The sequence below is a fragment of the Hypanus sabinus genome, chromosome 21 (assembly GCF_030144855.1).
Source record: "Hypanus sabinus isolate sHypSab1 chromosome 21, sHypSab1.hap1, whole genome shotgun sequence".
Lineage (NCBI taxonomy): Eukaryota > Metazoa > Chordata > Chondrichthyes > Myliobatiformes > Dasyatidae > Hypanus > Hypanus sabinus.
This window is the reverse complement of record NC_082726.1, coordinates 55,731,857-55,756,197: the sequence shown is the minus strand read 5'-3', so window position 1 is coordinate 55,756,197 and position 24,341 is coordinate 55,731,857. Positions and strand designations below refer to the sequence as shown.

Sequence of the window (24,341 nt, the reverse complement as noted above, 5' to 3'; positions counted from 1 at the left end):
TTAATCTCACACAGACTCAGGGGGATAAGCCTAACTATACCCCTCATAATTTTGTATACCTCTATCAAATCTCCCCTCATTCTCCTACACTCTGCAGAATAAAGTCCTAACTGCCCCTATAACTCAGATCCTCAATACCAGCTTTCTAAATACTCAGTTCACTGAATTTAAACGCCCCAGCTGTCAAGGTGAATTTGAACTATTGCCTTTAGAACATTCTTGGGCTCTGTCTTGCTCTTTCTGTAAAGTAACAACGGTATCACCTGATTGCTTGAATCTACATTGCTATGCAATGGGACGTCTCAACGCTATGGCGATGGGATCTATTAAAACCTAATAGGAAGAACTTTCATGGGTAGCTCCCATTACTAACTTGGTGCCTTCTTTGTCTCCAGATACTGATGTCTGTGCTGGCTCACCCTGTGAACAGCAATGCACTGACAGCTTTGGACGTGTTGTCTGTACCTGCTATCCTGGATTTCGTTTTGACCGAGAGCGCCACAGAAATCGTCAGACACCCTACTGCCTTGGTGAGAGATCTTCAATTTTGTTAAGATGATACTGGTGCTGCAGTACTGAATTCCGTTTATCACTGTAGAGGCTCAAAGTCAAAGCCAAGTTTACTGTAATCTGCAGGAGTATGTGCCTGCATAGGTGCAGCGTAAAACTCACTTGCAGCAGCATCGCAGGCACGTAGCATCAGATACACAACACTCACAACACCAACATAAAACATTGGTGAACTGCAAGTTAGCCATTTCAGTGATGGTATTGCAATCGAATCTCAAGAGTAGAGGGTTGGATTGTTTGATAATGGAAATTATCATTGCCTGGTCCTTTGTGGGGTAAATGCAATTTTTCTCTTACCATATGCCTGAATGAATGCCTAGGTTTAGCTGCATAAAAGCATGGGCAGCTTCGAATGGAATTGTGTGCATCAACAGAGACCTCAAATTCCAACAATGTCAAAGAGAAAATGTCAGTACAGAACAGCTGGAGCAGTTCGGACTTAGAACAGAGTTCTCAAAAACACCTCAGGAGACATACGAAGAATAAATCTTCTGAAAGCTGCTTATGGGAAATGCTTGTTTAAAAGAATGGGGGTGGGGGGAGATAGTGAATAGTGAATATTGAAAAGCCTAGATATAGTGGACACGGAGAAGATGTTTCTTATAGTGGGTAAGTCTAGGACCAGAGTGCTCAAAATAGAAAGACATCTCTTAGAACTGAGATGAGGAAGAATTCCTTTTGTCAGAGGGTGGTGAATTTGTGGAAATCACTGCCACAGACAGCTGTGAAGGCCAAATAATTGGATATATTTAAGTAGAGTTTGATAGGTTCTTGATTAATAAAGGTGTCATAGGTTACAAAGAGAAGGCAAAAGAATGGGGTTGAGAGGGATAATAAATCAGCTATCATTGAATGGTGGAGCAGACTCGATTGACTGAATGGCCTAAATGTGCTCCTGTGTCATAAAGTTTTATGGTCTTAACTAACAAAGTGGATCAATAAAACCATGACATTCAAAATTGGCCATATCATGGCTGTGTAGTAATGGTGAAGTGATACCTATATCATTCGAGCACAGACAAGCTAAGTTAAGACATTGGATATAACTTACCCTTTCCTCTGTTTGGAAAAGCACGTTTTCCATTTTTACACTGAAAATAATAACCTTAGGGTCGATAAGCACAAGAGTTCTGCAGATGCTGGAAGTCCAGAGCAGTACTAGAAGAACATAGGCAGGATCTATGAAGGGGAATAAACAGTTGACCTTTAAAGCTAAGACCTTTCACGAGGACTCAGGAACAATGAGTTTGTGCTTCTTTGAGATGCATAATATATCTCTCCCTGCCCTCCACAGATATAGATGAGTGCTCAGTGCATAATGGCACACTTTGTGATCACAAGTGCATTAATACACATGGAAGCTACAGCTGTGAGTGTCAAGAAGGATTTTATTTGCACATCGATGGCAAGTCCTGTCTCAGAGATTTTAATGGTAAGCTTTTGTTTGACCTGATGAATTCTACAAAACAGACCTTTGAAAGGTTTCACCTCAGTTTCCAGTTTTCAGGAAAGCTTTTGAGTTTAGTATTAACAAAGAAAGAAAGGAAATTAGCTTTATTTGTCACAAGTACATCAAAACATACAAGGAAGTGCATGTTTGCACCAATGACCAGCTCAGCCCCAGATGTGCTAAGGACCAGCTTGCAAGCATCATAGTGTTTCCATTGCCAACATAGCACGCCCACAAATTACTAACACCAACTTGAACATCTTTGGAACGTGGAAGTAAACCAGACCACCTGGAAGAAACCCATAAGGTCACAGAGAGAACATACAAAAACCTTACAGACAGTGGTGAGAATTGAATCCCAATCTTACAGCTGGCACTGTAAAGCATTATGCAAACCACTTCAAGGGCTCTATCATGATGGTCAGTTTTGCCAACTTTCTCTGCTGTAATAAACTTCTGAATACACTGTATCTGACTGCCATGTACGTTAATCATCTGGTTAGTGAGGCAACTGATAGGATTGAGTAAACCTGTAAAAATCATGGAATGCTCCAGTGTAGGAGATGACATCTGCTTCATGATGCAATTAGTTTCTGTAAGTGCATTCCAGTTGACACCAGCACTGTCCAGAAAAATTAATCATGCTTCTCCTTCTGGTTCATTTCCCAGGTAGCTAGAACATATGGTAGTCAATCAACCAGCTCCTTATGTTAGTGTTTTCAAAACCTTTCATGATGTTGCATACTTTCAATAAATTATCCCTTCACTTTTTCTGTCCTAAGGAGGGTACTACATATTTTCCTAATCTCTCAGCAAAATTAAAATCCCAAATCTTTAGTGTCATTTTAATAAATCTGTTTTTCTCTCGTCCTGTCTTTCTTTCTCCCTCTCCCACCCCACCTCTCTTTTGCACCTTTCTCCAAAACATCTTTCTTAAAAGAGTGGCTACCAGAATTAAATGCAAGACTCTATTTCAGATCTAACCTCTAATCTTTGAAGGCCTGGCTTAACTTTTACACTTTGTCTTTGGTGTTTCTGAATTGCCTACCCGCAGTGAATCATCACACCTACTCAAAAGAGTTAGTGCAAAACATTTGCAGATCATTATTGTCAACCAGTGTTCCCAGCAGGGCCTGATCATCAGTGCTGAGGTCTTGCATTGTGTCAGGACAGACAGACAGACATACTTTATTGATCCTGAGGGAAATTGGGTTTTGTTACAGCCGCACCAACCAAGAATTGTGAAGAAGTATAGCAATATAAAACCTCGTGCGTTGTGGAGGGGGGCAGATCAAAAACCACCTATGAAACAACAAAGCCAACTATTAACATCACCTGCCACCCAAGCTTAACTAACTGTCAAAACAGCAACAATTAAGTATTTCCACATGTTAATGAAATTAAGAAATGTAAAGGAAAACCACAAACTATTAAAAAAGCAAACACTTAAAATAATTTCAAAAGACTTAAGAGAACATTTTAAACAATTAAGAATATTTAACTAAATGTAATTGATTAAAGTAACTGTAAATTTATACCCTCTAGATTTGAACTCCACAATCCTGGCAAAAAAAGGCTGTGACCATCCACCTCACCTATGCCTCTCTTGATTTTTTTTTTACCACTTTAAGGTCACATCTAAACCCTTTATCCTTCAAGGAAAAAGTCCAAGCTTATCCACCCTCTTTGTATAGCTCAAGCCCTCCAGTCCCAGTATCAATTTTATTAATCTCTTCTGCACTAATCTATCTTAATGCCATTCTTCCACAGCTGGGTGACCAGAACTGCACACAAATAATTCAAGTGTGGTCACCATTGACTTACACAGTCATGTGTGTAATAGGATTACCTTTCTTAAAGTGCATTAATTAACCAAACGTAGTTTTATGACATTCAGTATTTTTAAAGTTTTGAGTTCTATTGTTTTATTCCAGATTATTTATATACCACTGCTTCCTTGTTGAGATTTGAACACATCTCTGGGTCCAGGTCCAGTTCTTTGGATTTCCATGAAGCTAACCTCTATGCTTTTGGGGCTTGAATCAGGGATAAAAGCAATACCTACTGAGCCATAGATGACCCTGGGGAGTGAGAGAAGGGACAGTCAGATTTTAGAGTCCTGAGCTGTGTCCGAGGGGGTCGTTCCCCATTGATCACGAGGGACAGGATTGGTGTGTAGATCTAAGTGGCCTCCATGTTGGCAGTATGTTTCCATACAGCTAACAGTGATGGAGGGCAAGGGGAGGCATGCATTCTGAGAACTGGAAAAATATAGTGAGTCAGTGTCTTTCTCCCAAACTGCTTCAAGCCGCTGGGACTATATGCTGCTCACTGCTTAATCAGTATGCAGGCTGAGTAGAGAAGCTATCATTAATGACAGAGTATCATTTAGTAACAGTCAAAGGAAAGTGTGAAAGGGAAATCATGTTTGACCAGTTTACTTGAGTTCTTGGAAGAGCATGTCCCAAGGATAAAGGGGAACTGGTCAATATACTGTTTTAGATTTCCAGAAGGCATTTGATAAATAAATTGCAGAAAATGAAAGCTCATGACGTCAAAGGTAACATTTGGCAAGGAGCAAAAATTGGCTGGTTGACAACAAGCAGTGAGTAGGCATAAATGGGTTTGCTTGGCAGGATGTAATGAGTAGTGTGCCAGAGGCAATGGTGATGGGGTCTCAAATTCTTTCAATTTATAGTCATGACTTGAATGAATGCACCAAAGAAGTGGTTGCTAAATTTCCTGATGACGTGAAGACAGGTAGTGAAGTTGTGAAAAGGACGTATGGAGCCTACCTTGCAATTCAGTGAGTGGGTGAAGATCTGACAAATGGTCACGTAGAGGTTAGCATAACACTATTACAGCACTGGCGACCCCAGTTCAATACCCACCGCTGCCTTTAAGTGGTTTGTACTTTCTCCCGTGGCTGTGTGGGCTTCCTCTGGGTGCTCCCGCATTCCAAAAATGTACAGGTTAATTAGTCACATGATAATTGGTTAGTAGGTGAGTTTGTATGTGGATGCAGTTTGTTAGAAAAAGTACAAAGAGTTAGCAGTTGTGTGAGGGGAAATGAACCAAAAATATGAATGTTGTGCTTCAGTTACATATTGTGAGATCATACCTGAAGTATTGTGCAGAGTACTGGCAGCCGGATGCAAGGAAGGATATTATTGTGTTGGAAGCAGTTCAGAGAAATCTTACATGACTGATACTTGGAATATGTGTTTTCTTAGTTAGACAGGTCAGGCTTGTATCCACTAAAATTGAGAAGTTTGAGAGGCTTGGAGGGCAAACAAAAGAACCTGAAGCAACTTGACAAGGTGAATAAGGAGGTGACATTTCCTCTTGCAGCAAAAGGTAGAACTTGGAAAAAGATTAAGGATCGGCTTCATTTGTCACATGTACATTGCAAACCGCAATGAAATGTGTCAACAACTAACACAGTCCGAGATATGACACAATGCTTCTGGCACTAACCTGGCATACCTACAACTCACTAACTCTATGTCTTTGGAATGTGGGAGGAAACCGGAGCACCTGGAGGAAACCCACATGGTCACAGGGAGAATGTATAAACTCCTTACAGACAGCAGCAGTGATAATTGAACTCCGATCGCTGGTGCTGTAAAGTGTTACGCTAGCCACTACACTGTCCTGCCACCCTGTTTTAAAAAAAAAGGTTGCCAGTTTAAGAGATAAAGCAAATTTCTTTCTCTGAGAGGGTGGTAGGTCATTCAAGGTCTCTTCGGGAAAGGATAGTGGAGGTAGTGTGCTTGAATATTTCTTATGGCAGGGTTAATAGATTCTTGATGAATTAAGGGGATTGAAAGGTTATTGAGGTTAGGTGGGGATGTAGAGTTGAGGTTATAATCAGAGCAGCCATGTTGTTAATGTGTCACGGAACAGACTCAAGGGGTTGATGGGCTGAGTGGACTCCTCCTGCTGTAAAGTCACCGGAGTTTCAATACTGGAATCATGACTGGTTAACTGAAGAGTGCTCCTCCGTCTTTCAGATAGCAGAGCAGTGAAGTCTGAGCACCTGATGAGTGCAGGCACTTGTTCGGTCACATGCGAGGAATTTCTACAGATGAAGCAGACTTTGGTGCAACTCAAACAGAAGGTAATAAGTGTTGTCTTTCACTGCACCATCCTTATAACCCTGCCATTCACACCAGCAAACCCTGTCCTACTCACTGTTGCTCATGTACTAACTTTAATGGTGCTGCCAATACTTAACCGTTAGGCTTTAAGGAAGAAATACAATTCTACACCGCCCTCCTGACATCAGCCATTCCTGTCTGGTTTGGTGCAGCATCTTCTCACAACATAAGAAAACTACAGTGACCTGTCAGGTCAGCAGAAAAGGTCATCGGCTGCATTGCAGAACAAGCAAGCAGGCAGGAAACATCAGCAAGGACACTCCCCACCCTGCAAAGCTCCCATCTGAAAAGCACCATAGGGTTACTAAAACAAAAACCTCACGCCAAATGTTTCTTCGTCCAGGCAGTTAATCTGATCAACCATTCTTGTTAGCCCCCCCACCCGACTCTCCTCTACTAACCCATCACTGCACTGTAAAAAAAAACTTTAAACCACTTTTTATAATGTCGTTTACATTGTAAATGCATGCGGGGATTTATGCATTTATTCCATTAAGAGGTACATTGACCTCAAACTTTATTTTTTATATAATCCTTTATCCTTTATAATTGTTGAATGTTGCGCCAACACACAACAGCAAATTCCCAACACATGCAAATGTATATGATAAATGAGGGTGACCTTTGATCCTTGATAATGATCACTTCTTATTGGCCGTACCACAATTCTTACAAAACAGTAGTTGCAGATCAGAAATGTTTTCAAGAGATATTGAGGCCCTGGTTAAGAAAATAAAACGGAGGTGCATAGCAGGTATAGGCAGGTATAGTAACAACTGAGGTTCCTATGGAGTAAGAAATGCAAGAAAACACTTGAGAAAGAAATCAGGAGGGCTAAGAGAAGGCATGAGGTTGCCCCAGCAGTTAAGGTGAAGGGGAATTGCAAGGAACAGGAACAAAATGGCAAGGAACAAAATTGGTCCTCTGGAAGTTCAGAACACTAATCTATGTGTGGTGGCCAAAGAGATGGAGTAGATCCTAAATGGATTTTTTGCATCTTTATTTCCTCTGGAAGTTGACACAGATTCTATAGAGGTGAGGCAAAACAGTATTGACCTCACGGACTCGATACGGATTACAGAGGAGAAGGAGTTTGCTGTCTTGTGGCAAATTAGGGTGGATAAATCCCCAGGGCCTGACGAGGTGTTTCCCTGCACTCTGTGGGAAGCAAGTGCAGAAATTGCAGGGGTCCTAGCAGAGATATTTAAGTCATCCTTAGAGGCAGGGGACTGCTTAGGGATAATCAGCATGGCTTTGTGTGCGGTAGGTTATAACTAACCAATCTTAGAGTTTTTTGAGGAAGTTATCAGGAAAGTTGATAAAGGCAAAGCAGTGGATGTTGTCTACATGGACCTTGGCAAGGCACTTAACAAGGTCTTAAATGGGCCAAAAAGGCTTCTTTCTTTTTCTATGACTCTACGTGCTTCATCAGCTGAGGAGTAAATATTGGCCTGGGTGCTGGAATAGTTCATTTGCTTTTTTTTTAATCCCAAAGAAATTTCTGGCTCCATACTTCTGAGCATTTGGAACTTGAGGGTAGTAACTCATCTGAGAGATTACAACCCTGAAAGTATAGCACATCCTCAGTGTTGTCCTGGAGCAAGGCCCAAATCAATGCTTAAAACCCTGGAGTGGTACTTCAACATGTAACCTTTTATGCCAAACTGAATTTAGGCTAGACCCACAGCCAAGGATTGCAGTTTTGAACCCTCTGTTGGATCCACTTTGATATCTTGTCCGTGTGGCAACTTTGCATCACAGTGAGAGTCATTGGTCTGCTGAGAATCGGAGAGTCATAATCTGAGCTTGACCTGTGCTACATCAGGTTTAGTACAGATGCAATTCTGCCTGATGGATTGCAAGACACTGAGGTCAACTGTGTGGCGTCTAACCCTGTTTAGGAAGGATTACAGAACCATATTGCAGCAAACCAGAGAACATCAGCGTAGCACAGTAGTGCAGTGGTTAGCATAGTGCTATTGCAGCATCAGTGACCTGACTTCAATTCCTCCAGCTGTCTGTAAGGAGTTTGTATGTTCTCGCCATGTCTGCATGTGTTCGCTCCAGTGCTCTGGTTTCCTCCCACATTCAAAAGACGTACAGGTTAGTTGATTAATTGGTCACATGGGTGTAATAGGTCGGCATGGGCATGTTGGCCCAGAAGGTCCTGTTACCATGCTAAATCCCTAAAAAAAATTTGGTCAACTGAAGGAAAACATGCAGCATGGAATTCTGAAGCAAAAATTGAAACACTCTTCTGAAGAAAGGAGGATTGGTCCTTTTAAGTTTTTCCAAAGATCTGGTCAAGATTTTGGAACTGACTAGACCACAGAATCAGAAACTGCCTTGCAGTTAGCTCATAAAAATAGCTCAAAGTGGTTTTTGTTATGCTACATAAAGATATTTTTATTTTTTAATTAGTCTGCAACCTAATATTAGATCTAAATCAGCTTCAAGGATATTAATACCAAAAGCTCTCTCTTTGAATATCAATGGGTTCTTGATAAGATTTAACTTTGCTATTTATTATCTTGTAGCATAAAAGTATGTGAGATTGTGCAAAATGGAGAACTTCAAAACATAAAATTAAAACATTTTGGAGCCTCCAACTTTTAAAACAAGTTTAAACACTTCAAAAAAGTCCTATTAATTATTGAGAACATGAGTTGATATTGTGCAGGTGTTCTTCCGACAACACCGGAGGGTATACTGTGAATTAGGACTGTGTATTTTAGGATTTATCATTGAAGCTGCATCAAATTAAAGTTATTTATAGTTGGATGTCTTCAAGATTTTCTTTTTATTTCTGAAGTTATTCTGTTGAAGGTTGAAGGTCTTCTGCAAACGTAAATTGTTACCAAACAATGCACTAAACAGCTCTTTATTTCCAATACAAAGATGAAAATAGTTATACGGAAATATTTACGTAATTGTACCACACCTTTATTATGTTATTAACATTTCCTAGTGATGTTCCAAAATTTGCCTTACCTGCTTGACTCAACAGTTCTGATTCTGCCCTGGCCGGTTTCCCATGTTGCATTGTCTCTAAACTTGAGATTATCTGAAGTGTTCTTATGTTCTAAAGGGACTGATTGCATTTAAGACCTACTGGAACATGTGAAAAGCAGGAGTAAAGCATACAATTCTTCATATCTGCTCTGTCATTCAGTAGAACCACAGCTGATTTGATTTTGACCTCAACTCCACTCCCCTCCCTGTTGCAATAACTATTGACTTGAATTGAATTGACTTTATTTCTTACATCCTTCACATCCATGAAGAGTAAAAATCTTTATGCTACACCTCCAACTAAATGTACCATGTCCAATCATAGTAATTTATAATAATTTATAATAAATAGAACAGGCAATATAATGTAGAGTACACTCAAATCAGAGTGAGTTCATCAGTCTGATGGCCTGGTGGAAGAAGCTGTCCCAGAGCCTGTTGGTCCTGGCTTTTATGCTGCGGTACCGCTTCCTGGATGGTAGCAGCTGGAATAGATTGTGGTTGGGATGACTTGGGTCCCCAATGATTCTACGGGCCCTTTTCTCACACCTGTCTTTGTAAGTGTCCTGAATCATGGGAAGTTCACAACTACAGATGCACTGGACTGTCTGCACCACTCTCTGCAGAATCCTGCGATTAAGGAAGGTACAGTTCCCAAACCAGGCAGTGATGCAGCCAGTCAGGATGCTCTCAATTGTGCCCCTGTAGAAAGCTCTTAGGATTTGGTGGCCCATAACAAACATCCTCAACCGTCTGAGGTGAAAGAGGCGCTGTTGTGCCTTTTTCACCACACAGCTGGTGTGTATAGACCATGTGAGGCCCTCAGTGATGTAGATGCTGAGGAACTTGAAGCTGTTTTACCTTCTCAACCCCAGAAAACAAAAATCTGTGTATTCTGTCATTGAATATATTCAACAATTCGGGCTCCAAAATATTTGAGGGTAGAAAATTGTTAAGATACACAGCTTTCCAAGAGGAGAAATTCTTCCAACCTTAACCACTTTTTCTCAAGTCTGACAAGTCTGTTCATGGCCTCCTCAATGGTCACAATGATGCCACTCTCAGGTTGGAGGAGCAACACTTCATATTCCATCTGGGCAGCCTCCAACCTGATGGTATGAACATTGAACTTTCTAACTTCTGGAAATTTCTTCCCCATTCCCCATTCTGGCTCCCCTCTTACCCCTTCTCTTCTCATCACCTCTCTCTGGTTCTCCTCCTCCTTCCCTTTCTCCCATGGTCCCCAGTCCTCTCCTATCACATTCCTTCTTCTTCAGCCCTTTACTTCTTCCACCTATCACCTCCCAACTTCTTCATCAAAAATTCCCCTAATCTGCCTAAGATGTCTTAAGATCTTAGGGCCTTATATGGAAGGGGTCCCTCTGATCAGCATAGACATGGTGGGCTGAATGGGCTATTTCCATGTAGTATAACTTTGAAAACTCCATAATAGTTTCAGACATTCAATCTAACCAAGACTTTACCTGACTATCTTGGAGAATCAATTTCTGTGATTGGAATTAAGGATATCTGTTTCTGTAATAGCAGAATGTTTATTGTCATGTGACCTAATGGCCAAATCCTTCTTTCTCCCAGCTGCTGCTATCAAGCCTGGACAACTCCAGTGAAAAGTTACAACCGTTGAGGAAGTGTACAGAAAGACTGCAGTGCCCTCCACACATTGTAGGCCGTCCGGGTGCTCCTGGACCTCCTGGTAAGGCTTCCAATGAGATTCCTAAGCAAGTTTAGTATGGGACAATCCAGATCCATCAACTACTGAGGCTAGCCCCTTTCCTGTTTTCAGAGTGGTGTGGTGTTGTCAACTTTAATAGAATGGACCAAATGACAGACATCTATCAGACCATCTTTGCCATACTGCGAACAGTTTTGATCTCCTTACCTGAGAAAGCGCATTCTGAACTTTGAATTCAGTGGAAGGATTCGTGGGATGAGAAAGCTGACTTATAGGGAGAGATTGAGTAGGACGAACCTTTGTGTTCTGGAGTTTTGGATAATGAATATGATCTCATGAAAAATTCTTGTCGTAACAGAGTAGATTTTGGAAAGCTGTCTCCAGCTGTGGGGTAGAAGCTTAGGATAAGTTGAAGGCAGTTTATGGCCACCATGAAGTCCCTAACCCAAAATCCTGTGGATTCTCAGTTATTAGGTACCTTCTGTACCTAATAAAGTGGCCACTGAATGCACATTCATGGTCTGCTGCTGCTGTAGCCCATCTACTTCAATGTTTGACGTTGTATCTTCAGAGTTGCTCTTCTGTGTACCACAGTTGTAATGTGTGGTTATATGAGCTACTGGCACCTTCCAGTCAGTCTGGCCATTCTCCTCTGACCTTTCTCATTAAAAAGGCGTTTTCACCCACAGAATTGCTGCTCACTGTTTGTCTTTTTTTGTTTTTCACAACATTTTCTATAAACACTAGAAACTGTTGTGTGCGAAAATCCCAGGAGATCAGCAGATACTCAGACCACCCCATCTTAAGGTAAAAGTCACTTAGACCACATTTCTTTCTGATTCTGATGTTTGGTCTGAACAACTCTTAACCATGTCTGCATGCTTTTATGCATTGAGTTGCTGTCACATGATGGGCTGATTAGATATTTGCATTAATGAGCAGGTATCCAGGTGTACCTAACAAATTACCCTGAGTGTACTCAAGGCAAAGAGATTACTGTGCACCACAGGAATCGCGGAATTCAGGGATTGTGCGAGAAGGTCCTGGCAAGGTTCTTTCTTAACTGCCCCCTTTCAGAGGTTGAAGAGTTGCTTCCTAAACCTAGTGTGGATTCTTTCTTCACAATACAAAGTGGATGTGGAGAGTATAATCAACAACAATATTGTATATGGTCTCTTTTGATTTTCTACAAAAGTCTTTGACGAGCAATCGAGAGGAACTGTGGAGCTTCCTTCTCAAATCTAGTTGCCTTCAAGGAATCTGTCTTCATCCTATATAATTGAATCCCAGCTCTGATTTTAAGTAGTGTTCCATAATGGACCCAATCTCAGTGCAAATTGATGTCAAGCAAGATTGCGTCATCATTCCAATGTCCTTCACCACACCAGCCTCTGAACGTTTTGCCCTCTAAGATCAAGGATCAAGAATCAATTTTATTTTCCATATACATTTACATGTATTGGGAAATTGCTGTGGTGTGTGGGTCAGGGTGTGACATGCCACAGAAAACAACAATATTCATCAATTATATCAAATAAAGAATTACATAAAATATAAAGTACAGATATGAAATAATATTTGCATAAATACTAAATAACTATTAAATATCAGCATGTATATATGATGTAAATACCATTACAAAAAGTGGTTTAAAGTGTCTACAGTGCGGTGCAGTGACGGGGTTAATAGAGGGTGGTGGGGGAGGTGCTAATGGTTGATCAGATTAACTGCCTGTGACAAGAAACATTTAAGGTGATGTGAAGTTTTTATTTTAATATCTCTATGGTGCTTTCCAGAAGGGAGCTTTTGGGAAAGGCAATTTGTAAAGTTGGTAGCTTTTTAAGTGATTTTTCCTGCTTGATTCTTTGACCTGGATACAAACAAGTCCTGCAGTGATAGTAGTGTGGTGAACTATATACCTGTCTGGACACACCCCTGCTGACTGCTCCTGTGGCTCCTCGCACAGACCCCTGTATAAAGGCGATTGAGGTCTGAGCCCGGCCTCTCTGTATCCGGGATGTAGTATGGTGGTCAACCACTGCTTGTTCCTTCTTCCAGTCAATAAAAGCCGATATCTCGCCTTTACATCTCAGACAGAGTTATTGATGGTGCATCAAGTAGACTACAGACAATAACTTGTTCTGCAGACCTGACAGTCCATTGTAGTTTTTGTATATTATGAGAAGATGCAACATCAAACCAGACAATAATGGCAGATGTGAGGATGCTGTCTATGATGCCAGTGGAGAACTCCACCAGTGTGTTCTGGGGAAGATGGCGTTTTACCAAGAGCCGCAAGAAGTGCATCCACTGTTGAGTCTTTTTGCTAATGAAGGAGATACGGTTCTCCTTTATGGTTCTTCTTAGTATGGGGCTAACCATCTGGACAAAGATGAAACTATTGCTTGCACTCCAGAACCAAGGTCACTCCAACCTCAATCACTGAGCTCCAATGTACAAATGACGTATGCATATGCACACATTTGGAAGCCTGACAGCAAAGTGTCATCAGTTCATCCACTGATGATCGGCTGTACACCTATATTTCAGAAAACAAAGGTCCTCCATTTATCCCCAGTGTACAACACTGTCCTCTGACACTAAAGGTCCAAAGTCCAACAGGTCTTCGGGCCCATCTTGTTTGGCACTGAATAGATGGATTGATCGGCCTGCTTCTGTGCTGCAGTGCTCTAAGACTCTATTGCCCTAAAAGTGACTAAAACCCTCACTATGAACGAAGGCAGACGTGAATGATGAAGATGGCCATATTTCAATGCACCATCATCATTTTGGCAACCTGTGGTAGAGAGGGTTTGAAAATCAAGACCTCAGGCCCAGCACAAAGCTCAGTCTGTGCAGCAGATACTCCTAAATGATGGAACCAATGGTGCAGCAAAGGAGTGTTTTATTTGTAAAATCCTCCAAAGTCCCTGGCCGGAGAAGATCACTATCCTCTCTCAGGCCAAGATCCCCAGCAGCCAGGGGTTAATTAAGTTGGATGCCCAACGCCAGTATCCCAAAACAGCTTCGCCATGGGGTAAATGGAAAAACAATGGAAACAATTCCAGAGTTTGTAAAGCTTCCTTTATAGAGTGTAATATTTTAAATAACAGGGACACAGTGGCTCAGTGGGTACAGCTACTGCTTCACAGTTCTAGTGACCTGGCTTCAATCCCAATATCTTGCCTTGTTTATTTGGAGATTGCATGTCCTCTCTGTCACTGTGTGGGCTTCCTCATGTTGCTCTGGTTTCTTCCCACACCTCAAAGACATAAAGATTGCTCAGGTAATTACCGGCTGTAAATTGCTCTTAGTTTGCGCATGGGTGGTTGAACCTGGAGGGAGTTGATGGGAGGTGGATAAAATGCGTTAAGTGGAAGTGGCTTCTTGATGCTCAGTGTGAACTTGGTGAGCCCAAGAAACCTGTTTTTGTGCTGTATGACTCTATAGCTCAATACCTTGGGAATCGCTGGCCCGTGAGCATTCAAGACGGCACTGGGCTTTGACGCCATTTGTCAGGAACACACAGAGGCCTAGCATAAACAGTGGGAGGAGCATACCACCTCCCAAGCTCCCCAAATATCAACCTATCAGTCACCTTCTCCCACCTGTCTGTGTAGAAGGAGTTAAGTTGAAAGATCTGTCATGATCTTACAGTCCTCTGGTGCAGGTTTGAGTTTCCTTACAACTAGTGATCATATTAACATCTTACAGTATAAGTAGGCCCAACTGTAAACCACACCACTTCAGCCAGAGGAGACATACAATGCACTGGTGGAAGACCCAGTGAGTAATGCATTGTTAACATAGGAACCAAGAGAATGGGAGCCAACAGGTCATTTGAGTTCATCTGTATAATAAAACATACGTCATATAACTGGAATAAAATCAGAGAATAGGGAGAGACACGTTCAAAACCCAGCATGGCACCTGAGGAATTCGTAGAGTCATAGAGCAATACAGCACACCCTTTCAGCCAAACAAGTCCATGCCAACCATGTTGTCCTGCTAGCTACTTCCAATTTCCTGTGTTTGGCCCATATCCCTCCTCTCCATGTACCTATCCATGTGCTTCTTAGGTGATCATTTTGTATTTGCCTCAACAATTTCCATTCCATCCAATCACCACCCTCTGCAAGAAAGAAGTTGACTCTCGAGTCCCTTTTAAATCTCTCGCCTCCCACCCTAAATCTATGACCCTAGATTTAGAACTCACCTACCCTGGGGTAAAGACTGTTATCTAGCCTCTCATATTTTTAAATGTTTCTATAAGGTCTCCCTTCGTTCTCTGACATACCAAGGAGTAAAGACTTAGCCTGGCCAACTCCACCCTGTAACTCAGCACCACCCCCCACTCTTAGAAACGTCTTCATAAATTGTTTCTGCATTCTTTCCTGTTTAACCACACCTTTCCCATAACAGGATGGACAGAACTTTACACTGTACTTCAAGGGGGTGAGGGGGCTCAACAGTGACTAATGGCCCTGAGAATGAAAGCCAGAGTGCAAAACGCCATTTTCACTACTCGATCTAATTGTGCTGCTGTTTTCAATGAACTATGCACTTGTTCTTCTGGGTCCCTCTGTTCCATTACGTTTCCTAGTGTCCTACCATCCAGTTGGTAGTGGAGGTCAGGGATTGGACAGTGTAGTTAAACTAATCTATTCAAGGAACTGTAATAAATTTTGTAACTGGTGCACAATGCAGCCATAGTGTGATAATGGTGGAGAGAGCGAATGTGTGATGACTCTTACACTGGTTTGACTTTCCAAAATGCATCAAGTCACACTTATCAGCATTGAGGGTAAAAATGAAGAAAAAATGACTTTCTTTAAAGAAAACCACACAAGTTGACAGGGTGGTTAAGAAGGTGTATCATGTATTGGCCTTCATTGGTTGGAAGGTTGAATTCAACAACTGTGAGGCCAGTTGCAGCTCTACATCCAATGGCTGATTTATTAATACACCTGTACACCTGCTCATTAATGTAAATATCTAATCAGCCAATCATGTGGCAGCAACTCAATGCATAAAAACATCTAGCCATGATCACGAGGTACAGATATTGTTCAGACTAAATGTCAGAATGGGGAAGGAATGTGATTTAAGTAATTTTGACTGTGGAATGATTGTTGGTGCCAGACAGGGTGGTTTGAGTATCTCAGAAAAAAACTGATCTCTGAGATTTTCATGCGCAATGGTCTCTAGTGTTAAGGGAATGGTGTGAAAAACAAATTGAAGCATCCAGTGAGCAATGGCTCTGTGGATGCACACACCCTGTTGATGAGAGAGGTCACTGGCCAGACTGGTTCAAGCTGACTGAAAGGCACCTGTAACTCAAATAACCACACATAATAGCAGTGGTGTATAGAAAAGCATCTCTAAATGTACCACATGTCAAACCTTGAAGTGGATGGACTAAAGCTGCAGAAGACCACAAGCATACACTCAGTGGCCACTTTATTTGATACCTCCGGTAAAATCCGGGTTAGACCACTCTTGGAAGATGTGTTCAGTTCTGGTTGCTTCATTATAAGAAGGATTTAGAGCTTTAGAGAGAGAGCAGAGGAGATTTACCAGGATGCTACCTAGATTAGAGAACATGTCTTATGAGAGGTTGAGCAAGTTAGGACTTTTCTAATTGGAATGAAGAAGGGCAAGAGGTGACTTGATAGATGTGAACAGAATGGTAAGAGGCATAAACTGAGTGGATACCCAGTGACTTTTTCCTACGGCAGAAATGTTTAATACAAAGGGGCATAATTTTAAGGTGACTGGAAGAAAATATAAAGGGGAGTGTATCAGAGGGAGGTGCTTTTTTACACAGAAAGTGGTGAGCCCATGGAATGCCCTGCCTGGGGTGGTGGAAGAGGAATTTTAGAAACTCTTAAATAGGTGGATGAACAACAGGAAAACAGAAGGTTATGTTGGAGAGAAGGGTTAGTTTGATCTTAAAGAAAGTTATAAGCTCAGCATAATAACCTCGGCTGAAGGGCCTGTACTGCGCTGTAGTGTTCTGTGTTTTATAACCATTGCCATTAAATCACTGATGTCCTTCAAGGAAAGAAATTGCTGCCTTATTCAGTCTGCTTTATTTACGACTCCATTCTCATCAGTCTGGAGACAACTGGAGCAGACAAAATGTCAGCATTATCCACGTCCCTTGAACAAGTACACTTTAAATATTTTACAACACAATTTAAGGAAGATTTCATCATTAATACAATTTTGCAAACGGAAGTCCTTTCAGTAAAGTGGTTACAATTTTTGTGCTGACACATAGCTGTTTTTAAATTGATGGACTATTCCAGGTAACATTATTTAAGACTGTGTCATTGTGGTGTAATACAGTCTCATTTCAAACTATTATCATGAACCACAAGCATAATATTAAAATGATTTTTGCAAGAGTCCCCTGAACCACATGACAGTTTACGAACCACTAATTATTATTTTTTATTGCATGTGTATTCTTTGCAAGACTTGACAATGTGTTTAATGATTGCTCATGCTGACTATATGATGCATTGTGTAATCAACTATCTTCTGAGACAGACTCACTTCCACTCCTGTTTTGTGAGGTTCTGGGGGGCGGAGGTGGCTGAAAGATCAATGTGAGAGTGAAGAAATGTCCACAGATGAGGCAGGATGGAGGGGAGATGGATGGGTAGGTGTTTTGTGAGGTGGTGCACCCTTCCCACTGGACTGCTGATAAATGGATTGGAAGTTCCCAATACCATCTTGAATGTTCCTTCTCCACTTTGGGCACCCACAGGCCAGAGTTTCCCAAGAATCAGAGGAAATACGGTACTTTTTCCAAAGAGGCTTTGAGCACATCCTTAAACCTTTCTACTGTCCCATCTTGTAATCTCTTCCCATTAACAAAGAGTTGCTCCTGCATCCCAATGGCTACCACTGTAGCATTTGAAAATGCCTTATGATCCTTCAGCTCATTTTAACAGATAACCAACATCTTTCGGGCACCCCAACACTGGAAACCTCAGCTGAGACCAAGAAAGATTTCAGCTCCAAACTTGGAAGAACAAACTGACAATTGGCCATACAGGATAGGAGATTATAGCTTTAATGCTGGATTCTACAGCAAATTTCTTGCCTTCCAACACCACATAGGCTTTCCGCAATCTACAAGGCATCAGCCAGAAAAGTGATGGAATACACTCCACTTGCCTTGATGAGCACGCTCCAACAACTCTCAGCTAGTTCACTTTCATCCAGAACAAAACAGACTGAATCATTAGCATCTTATTCACTACCTTTAACAGTGTCTCCCTCCACGACCCTAAAAATCATGGCTGCAGTGTGCACCACCTGCAAAATATACTGCAGGTCCTTGAATAGGTTGATCCATCTGCACTTCCCCTACCGCAAAGGACTAAGGCAGCAGGTGCGTGGAAACAGCACTACTTGCAAGTTCCCCTTCATGTCTCTCTCACCATCTAGACTTGGAAACATATTGCTTTTCAATCATCACTGCTGCTCCAAATCTTGGAACTCCTTACCGAACAGCTGTACTTTCTGCAGTGGTTCATGAAGATGGTTTACATACCGTTCTTTTAACATTCAGATAAGATTAACATTAGCTTTATTTATCAATGTACAGTGAAATGCATTGTTTACATCAAATCAAATCAGCGGTGATTGCGCTGGGCAAGTGTTGCCACGCTTCCAGCACCAACATAGCACGCTCACAACTCACTAACCCTAACCGTGCATCTTTGGAAAATGGGAGGAAACCGGAGCATCTGAAGAAAACCCATGCGGTCACAGGGAGAATGTACAAACTCCTTACAATGCATGGCAGGATTTATATTTAGAGTTACAGCACCAAATAGGCCCTTCATGCCCTTTGAACTGTGCCACCAGCAATCAATCGATTTAACCCTAGCCTAATCACAGCGCAACTTACAATGACCAATTAACCTACTAACCTGTACATCTTTGGAGTGTAGGAGGAAACCAGAGGACCCGGAAAGACCTCAAATGGTACAACTGTTTTTCTCCCCCCCAAAGCCTTTCTTCTGCCTTTTTCCTTTTTAAGCCACTTGGTGCTAAGTGTCTTTGAAATACTCTACCTCTGATCTGTGAGTGCCATCTAAGATACTTAGAACATTCCTGGATCGAACATTGGGTACTAAAGCCTCCTTGAAGTAGAAGATAGATTGTTACATTAAAAAATGGAGCAAATTCTGTGGACTAAGTGACTTTGATCCTATTTCTTATGCTCTAAGAGTCACAGGTATAAAGTCAGAAACAGGTCCTTCAGCCCTTCTAGTCCATACTGAACTGTTATTCTACCTAGTCTCATTGACCACCCCCCCACCCCACACTGGACAATAGCCCTACATACCCTTCCAATCCATGTATTTATCCAAACACCTCTTAAGTGTTGACACAAGCCCACCTACACAGCTTCCAATAGCAACTCGTTCCCCACTTACATCATCATCTCAGTGAAGCAGTAACCTGAAGTTCACGTTAAACATTTCACCTTTCACCCTTAACCCGTCACCTCAGTGGAAAAAGCCTGCTCGAATTTACTCTATCTATAACCCTCATAATTTTGTATACCTCTATCAAATCTTCCCCCCCCCCCCCATTCTTGGAAATAAAAATTCCTAGCCTACTTAACTTTTCCCTATAACTCAAGTCATCAAGGCCCGGCAGCATCCTTGTAAATTTCAGTCTTTTTGAAAGCTTTCCTGATTCTTGTATCCATACAAGTTGTACCAGTCTGGGATGTACTGCCCGAAAGGATGATGGAAATAGACTCAGCAGAGTGTTCAGAAAGAGAATTGGGACAGGGAGACTCATGTTGTCAATATTAATTAATTACTTGTTTGCTTACCTATCTATCTATCTGTCTATTTTTTTATTTGTTCTTTTTGTATTTGCACAATTTGTTGTCAGTCTATCTGTATTTCTGTGTAGTTTTTTTTCATTGATTCTATTATGTTTCTTTGTATCTACTATGAATGCCAACAAGAAAGTTAATCTCAGGGTAGTATATGGGTATGTATAATTTGATAACAAATTTACTTTGAATTTTGATATAACAAGAAATGGAATTAATTCCATAAATCTTTTGAAGAGGAGAGTACAGCCACAATGGACAAATATTCTGTAAAGTAGCCTGGCTAAGAGTTAGATAGGTTCCACAATGTATGCAGCAAGAAATCATTCACATGAACAAATGAAAATCTAGGTGTTGGGTTTCTCTTCAGTTAAACTGTTACGTTCTATTCAAAATTCACTAGAAATCAGTTTCAAGGGCAGTAATGTCCAGTGCAAAGTAGGTTCCCACAATCCTTTGGCCTGGTTTAAAACAAAGCTGGTACTTTTTACTAAATTGTCCTTGCCTCTGATCAATCATGATTGGTTCCTGCCAAATGCATCTGGCTTAAAGGAGACTTTAAAAATTAAATTCTGTGCTTTTAGACATATGCATTCAATTTCAGAGGATTCTGAGATGTCTCATGTACTGCTAAATGCAATTTGGAAATATATGTGTTACTTTGGGCACAGCCATGAGCAAAATAAATTGCTTGCAAAGTGAATGTAGGTTTTTCCTGCAATTTACTGACTGAATCTGAAGTGGAAAATCCAGGCCTGGGTGTCTGGATATTTGTAAATAAATTAACATAAAATAAAATTAAAGATTAGCTTTGTTTGTCACATGTATATTGAAACATCAAAACATATGATGAAATGCACCATTTGCATTAACAACTAACACAATCCGAGGGTGTGCTGGGGCAGCCCGCAAGTGTCGCCATTGATTCCAGTGCCAGCATAGCATGCTCACAAGATTAGAACTTATAATAAATATATACTATTTATGATAAATAAAATACCTATTAATTAAATTAAATAAATATACCCTTAAAATAAATAGCTGTTAATTTTGTAATTTATAGTAATTTTATGCCTTTACTCTTTACTGCTGCCAGTAAGCGACAAATAAGACAGTGATAATATTGTAACATGAATAGTCACAGGAGAGACACTGAAGCAGGTGGATACACAAGCATTTTAATCAATAAAATGAGACACTCTCAGAGGAAGAGGTGTGATCATCCCAATGTTACATAACATTTTATATGCTGAAGATCAACGGTAACGGCAGGACAGTTGTATAGTGACAATATATCTACAGTGCTTCCTTTGAATTGCAACAATTTTCACACCTCCTTGTTTGCTCCCATACTCCAGACACCCAAAATGAGTTAATCAACCTTGTCTGGCTTTCAATCCATTGTTGTCAATGGCTCCAGTAAACTATTGTCCAGAGCTGCATTTTAAATTTAATCTACAATCCACATTCAGATCCAAAGATTGTTGCTGATGTTAATATTTGCTATACACCCTAACTCCAGAATATGCCCTAACAATAATAAACATGATTATGATTTTCATAATAGAAACTACAGCAGACAGGATCAGGATTACTACTAGGTACAGAGAGTGAAAGATAGTTAGATAATAAAAAATATTGTGCAATGCAATCACTCCAGAGCTTCACAGTAATGTGTTCTCCAAGGTAAATTGATGGGGTAAAATACAGCATGCTCTTTAGTCTGCCATCAAGCCTGGACCACTGTCCTCAAGGCTTCAAGACTTGCTGTGTAATATCCTGGGAAAAACAAGAGTACAACCAAAAGCCCAAAGGACAACAAAACAGTAAAGTTCCTCCCTAACATAAGAACGGCAGATGAATGAGCATTTGGGAGACTAGCGGGATGGATTTGCCAGTTGCTGTGGGGATGTAGGTGTCTTCTGCCATGTGGAAACTTGGTTCACAGCTGCATTTCCAACTTGTGAACTGTTCGTGTGATGAATATAATTTCTTTTCCGCTACATCCATCTCAGTGCTGTTTCTTCTCCGTCCATTTGAAAACCTCCCCTCAAGTATCAGCTCAATGGCAGGAACACTCACCTCTGAAAGAGAAAGTTGTGGATTGAAGCCACACTACAGAGTGCCAAGCACATTACTAGATTGGCCAGTGTGGTGCTGGCAGCATGAATATACTTCGATGAGAAATTAAACTTCTTAGGTGGCCCCAAGAGTTTGCATTTTGTTTCATAGAGAAGAGCAGGGCAGTCTTCTTACTCTTCAACCAACACCCAGATCAGAATTGTGTTTGTAGGAGCCTGTTATTTGTAAACTGACTACTGTGCTTCCTCTACCAGTACCAGCGACCAAATGGCCACATTGTCTATAAAGTATTTTAGGAGTATTTGATGGTTATGGGGCTGTTGTCACCTGAGTTTAGAAGAGTCAGTGGGGATGCCATTGAAATGTATCAAATACTTTAAGACCTAAATAGAGTGGGTGTGGAGAGAACATTTCTTACAGTGGGAGAGTCTAGGACCAGAGACACAGCCTCAGAATACAAGGACGGCCCTTTAGAGCAGAGATGAGGAGGAATTTCTTTAGCCAGAGGGTGGTGAATTTGTGGAATTCATTGCTACCGATGGCTCTGGAAGCCAAGTCATTGGATATATTTAAGTGGTGGTTGATAAATTATTGATTAGTCAGGGCATCAAAGGTTGTGAGTTGAAGACAGGAGAACGGGGTTAAGAGGGATAATAAATCAGCCATAAAGTAATGGCAGAGAAAAAGCGATGGGCTGAATGGCCTAATTCTGCTCCTATGTCTTATGGTCAATGGTTTTTAAAACACGTTGAGGCCAAGAAAGGAGCTATATAAATGTGATTCCCTTTCTTTGCCAAATAAACATATTTATTTCCAATTTCACCAATCTTAATTAATACTTTTTGACAAGCAGATGAAAGAATTGTTTCTGAATAATCAAGTTGCAGTGTGAAAAGCAAGATAATTAGATACATTATTAAGATTTACAAGTCAGGGATTGGGAATACAAGTCAAGTACAGGCAGGTAGGGAGAAAAATGCTTCATTCATTTTTTGAACTTCTATCGGTATTATTTTTAAGTGATGCATGTTTCACACGATACTTTGAAATACTGCCCGAGGGAGAATTTAGGAACATGCTCCAACAACAAAAAAGTAAAGTCCCATTTCCTAGAACCAGAAGTTATGGCAGGAGGCTTTTCAGCTATTTCTGTTGATTTGGGTCAAAGATGTCAAGTTGGTACTTGAAGATTACTAGCAGGAGCCAAATGGAATATCAGTTTCTCTAAGTCCAACTGAAGGGTGTCAGCCTGAAACATTGACTGTACTCTTTTCCATAGATTCTGCCTGGCCTGCTCAGTTCAGATTGGCAAAGTCATCTCCTCTGTAATCTCCATCAACACAGGTGCACCACAAGGCTGTGTGCTTAGCCCTCCACTTTACTCGCTTTACTCTGATGAGTGTATTTACTGGCTGCATCACAGCCTGGTGTGGAAACACCTATGCCCTTGAATAGAAAATCCTTCAAGAATTAGTGGATATGGCCAGGTCCATCATGGGTAAAGCCCTCCCCACCACTGAGCATATCCACACAGAGTGTTGTCACAGGAAAGCAGCATCCTCTATCTGGGACCCCCACCGGCTAGGACATGCTCTCTTCTCACTGCTGTCATAGGGAAATAAGTGCAGGAGGTGTAGGATCCATACCACCTGGTTCAGGAACAGTTATTACTCCTCAACCATCAGGCTCTTGAACCAAAGGGGATAACTTCATTTGTCCTGTCATTGAAATGTTCCCACAATCTGTGGACTCAATTTCAATGACTTTTCAAACAACCGCCCTGTTGGTGTGGTCTTTCATTGATTTTATTATGGCTATTGAATTTGTTGAGTACGCCCACAAGAAAATGAATCTCAGGGTTGTATCTGGTGACATATACATATGTTGATAATAAATTTACTTTGAACTTTGAACCTCTGCTTTAAATATACCCAATGACTTGACCTCCACAGCTCTCTGTGGTAATGAATTCCACAGATTCACCAATCCCTCTTCTCTCATCTCTCTTCTAAAGGGATGTCCTTGAATATTGAAACTCTTTCTGATATGAGTGGGACAAACGGTCCATGAACAGAGTGGGTGGGATTCATGATATTTCTGGCTGCCTTCTGGCACCATTTATATTTGACACTGTATTTTGTATACACCTTCTTCACAGTGTCTTTGGGTCGAGAGTTTGAAAGAGTATTTTGCAAGAATCACTCCACAGTAAGTGAGAATGTGTTTATCACATTAACGTGGAAACTTGGAAACACTATTGAATAGTTACACTTCACATGATACACCGTCAAAGCATTTTCTTCAAAAATGTGCCTTCAACTTGTCTTTGAAGAATGCTTCCGTGACTAACGTAAATCTTACTGATTTTTTTGTGGCTGAAATCCAATGCAAACTTAAACAATCAGGAGATTTGTTGTCAACTTGCTGTTATCTATCTTCTGTTTTGCAAGTAATGGAATCAGGAAAACGCCATCTCCCAAAGAGAAAAAAACACCTTTGTTG

General features: G+C 41.0%; 1 protein-coding gene and 1 long non-coding RNA gene across 10 annotated transcripts in view; one reads left to right on the top strand and one right to left on the bottom strand.

Moving 5' to 3' along the window:
* The window catches only part of LOC132379064 (collagen and calcium-binding EGF domain-containing protein 1-like), a 244,161-nt gene that overhangs the window by 129,709 nt on the left and 90,111 nt on the right, over nucleotides 1-24,341 (top strand). For all 8 annotated transcript variants that reach the window (XM_059946580.1, XM_059946586.1, XM_059946583.1 and 5 more), the window contains exons 4-7: nucleotides 396-530; nucleotides 1,865-2,002; nucleotides 6,034-6,140; nucleotides 10,789-10,906. In XM_059946580.1, the coding sequence (XP_059802563.1) occupies nucleotides 396-530; nucleotides 1,865-2,002; nucleotides 6,034-6,140; nucleotides 10,789-10,906 (498 nt within the window). The remainder of the gene's footprint in view (nucleotides 1-395; nucleotides 531-1,864; nucleotides 2,003-6,033; nucleotides 6,141-10,788; nucleotides 10,907-24,341) is intronic.
* The window catches only part of LOC132379065 (uncharacterized), a 57,362-nt gene continuing 53,946 nt past the window's right edge, over nucleotides 20,926-24,341 (bottom strand). For both annotated transcript variants that reach the window (XR_009507281.1, XR_009507280.1), the window contains one exon: nucleotides 20,926-21,841. This is a non-coding gene — a long non-coding RNA (uncharacterized LOC132379065). The remainder of the gene's footprint in view (nucleotides 21,842-24,341) is intronic.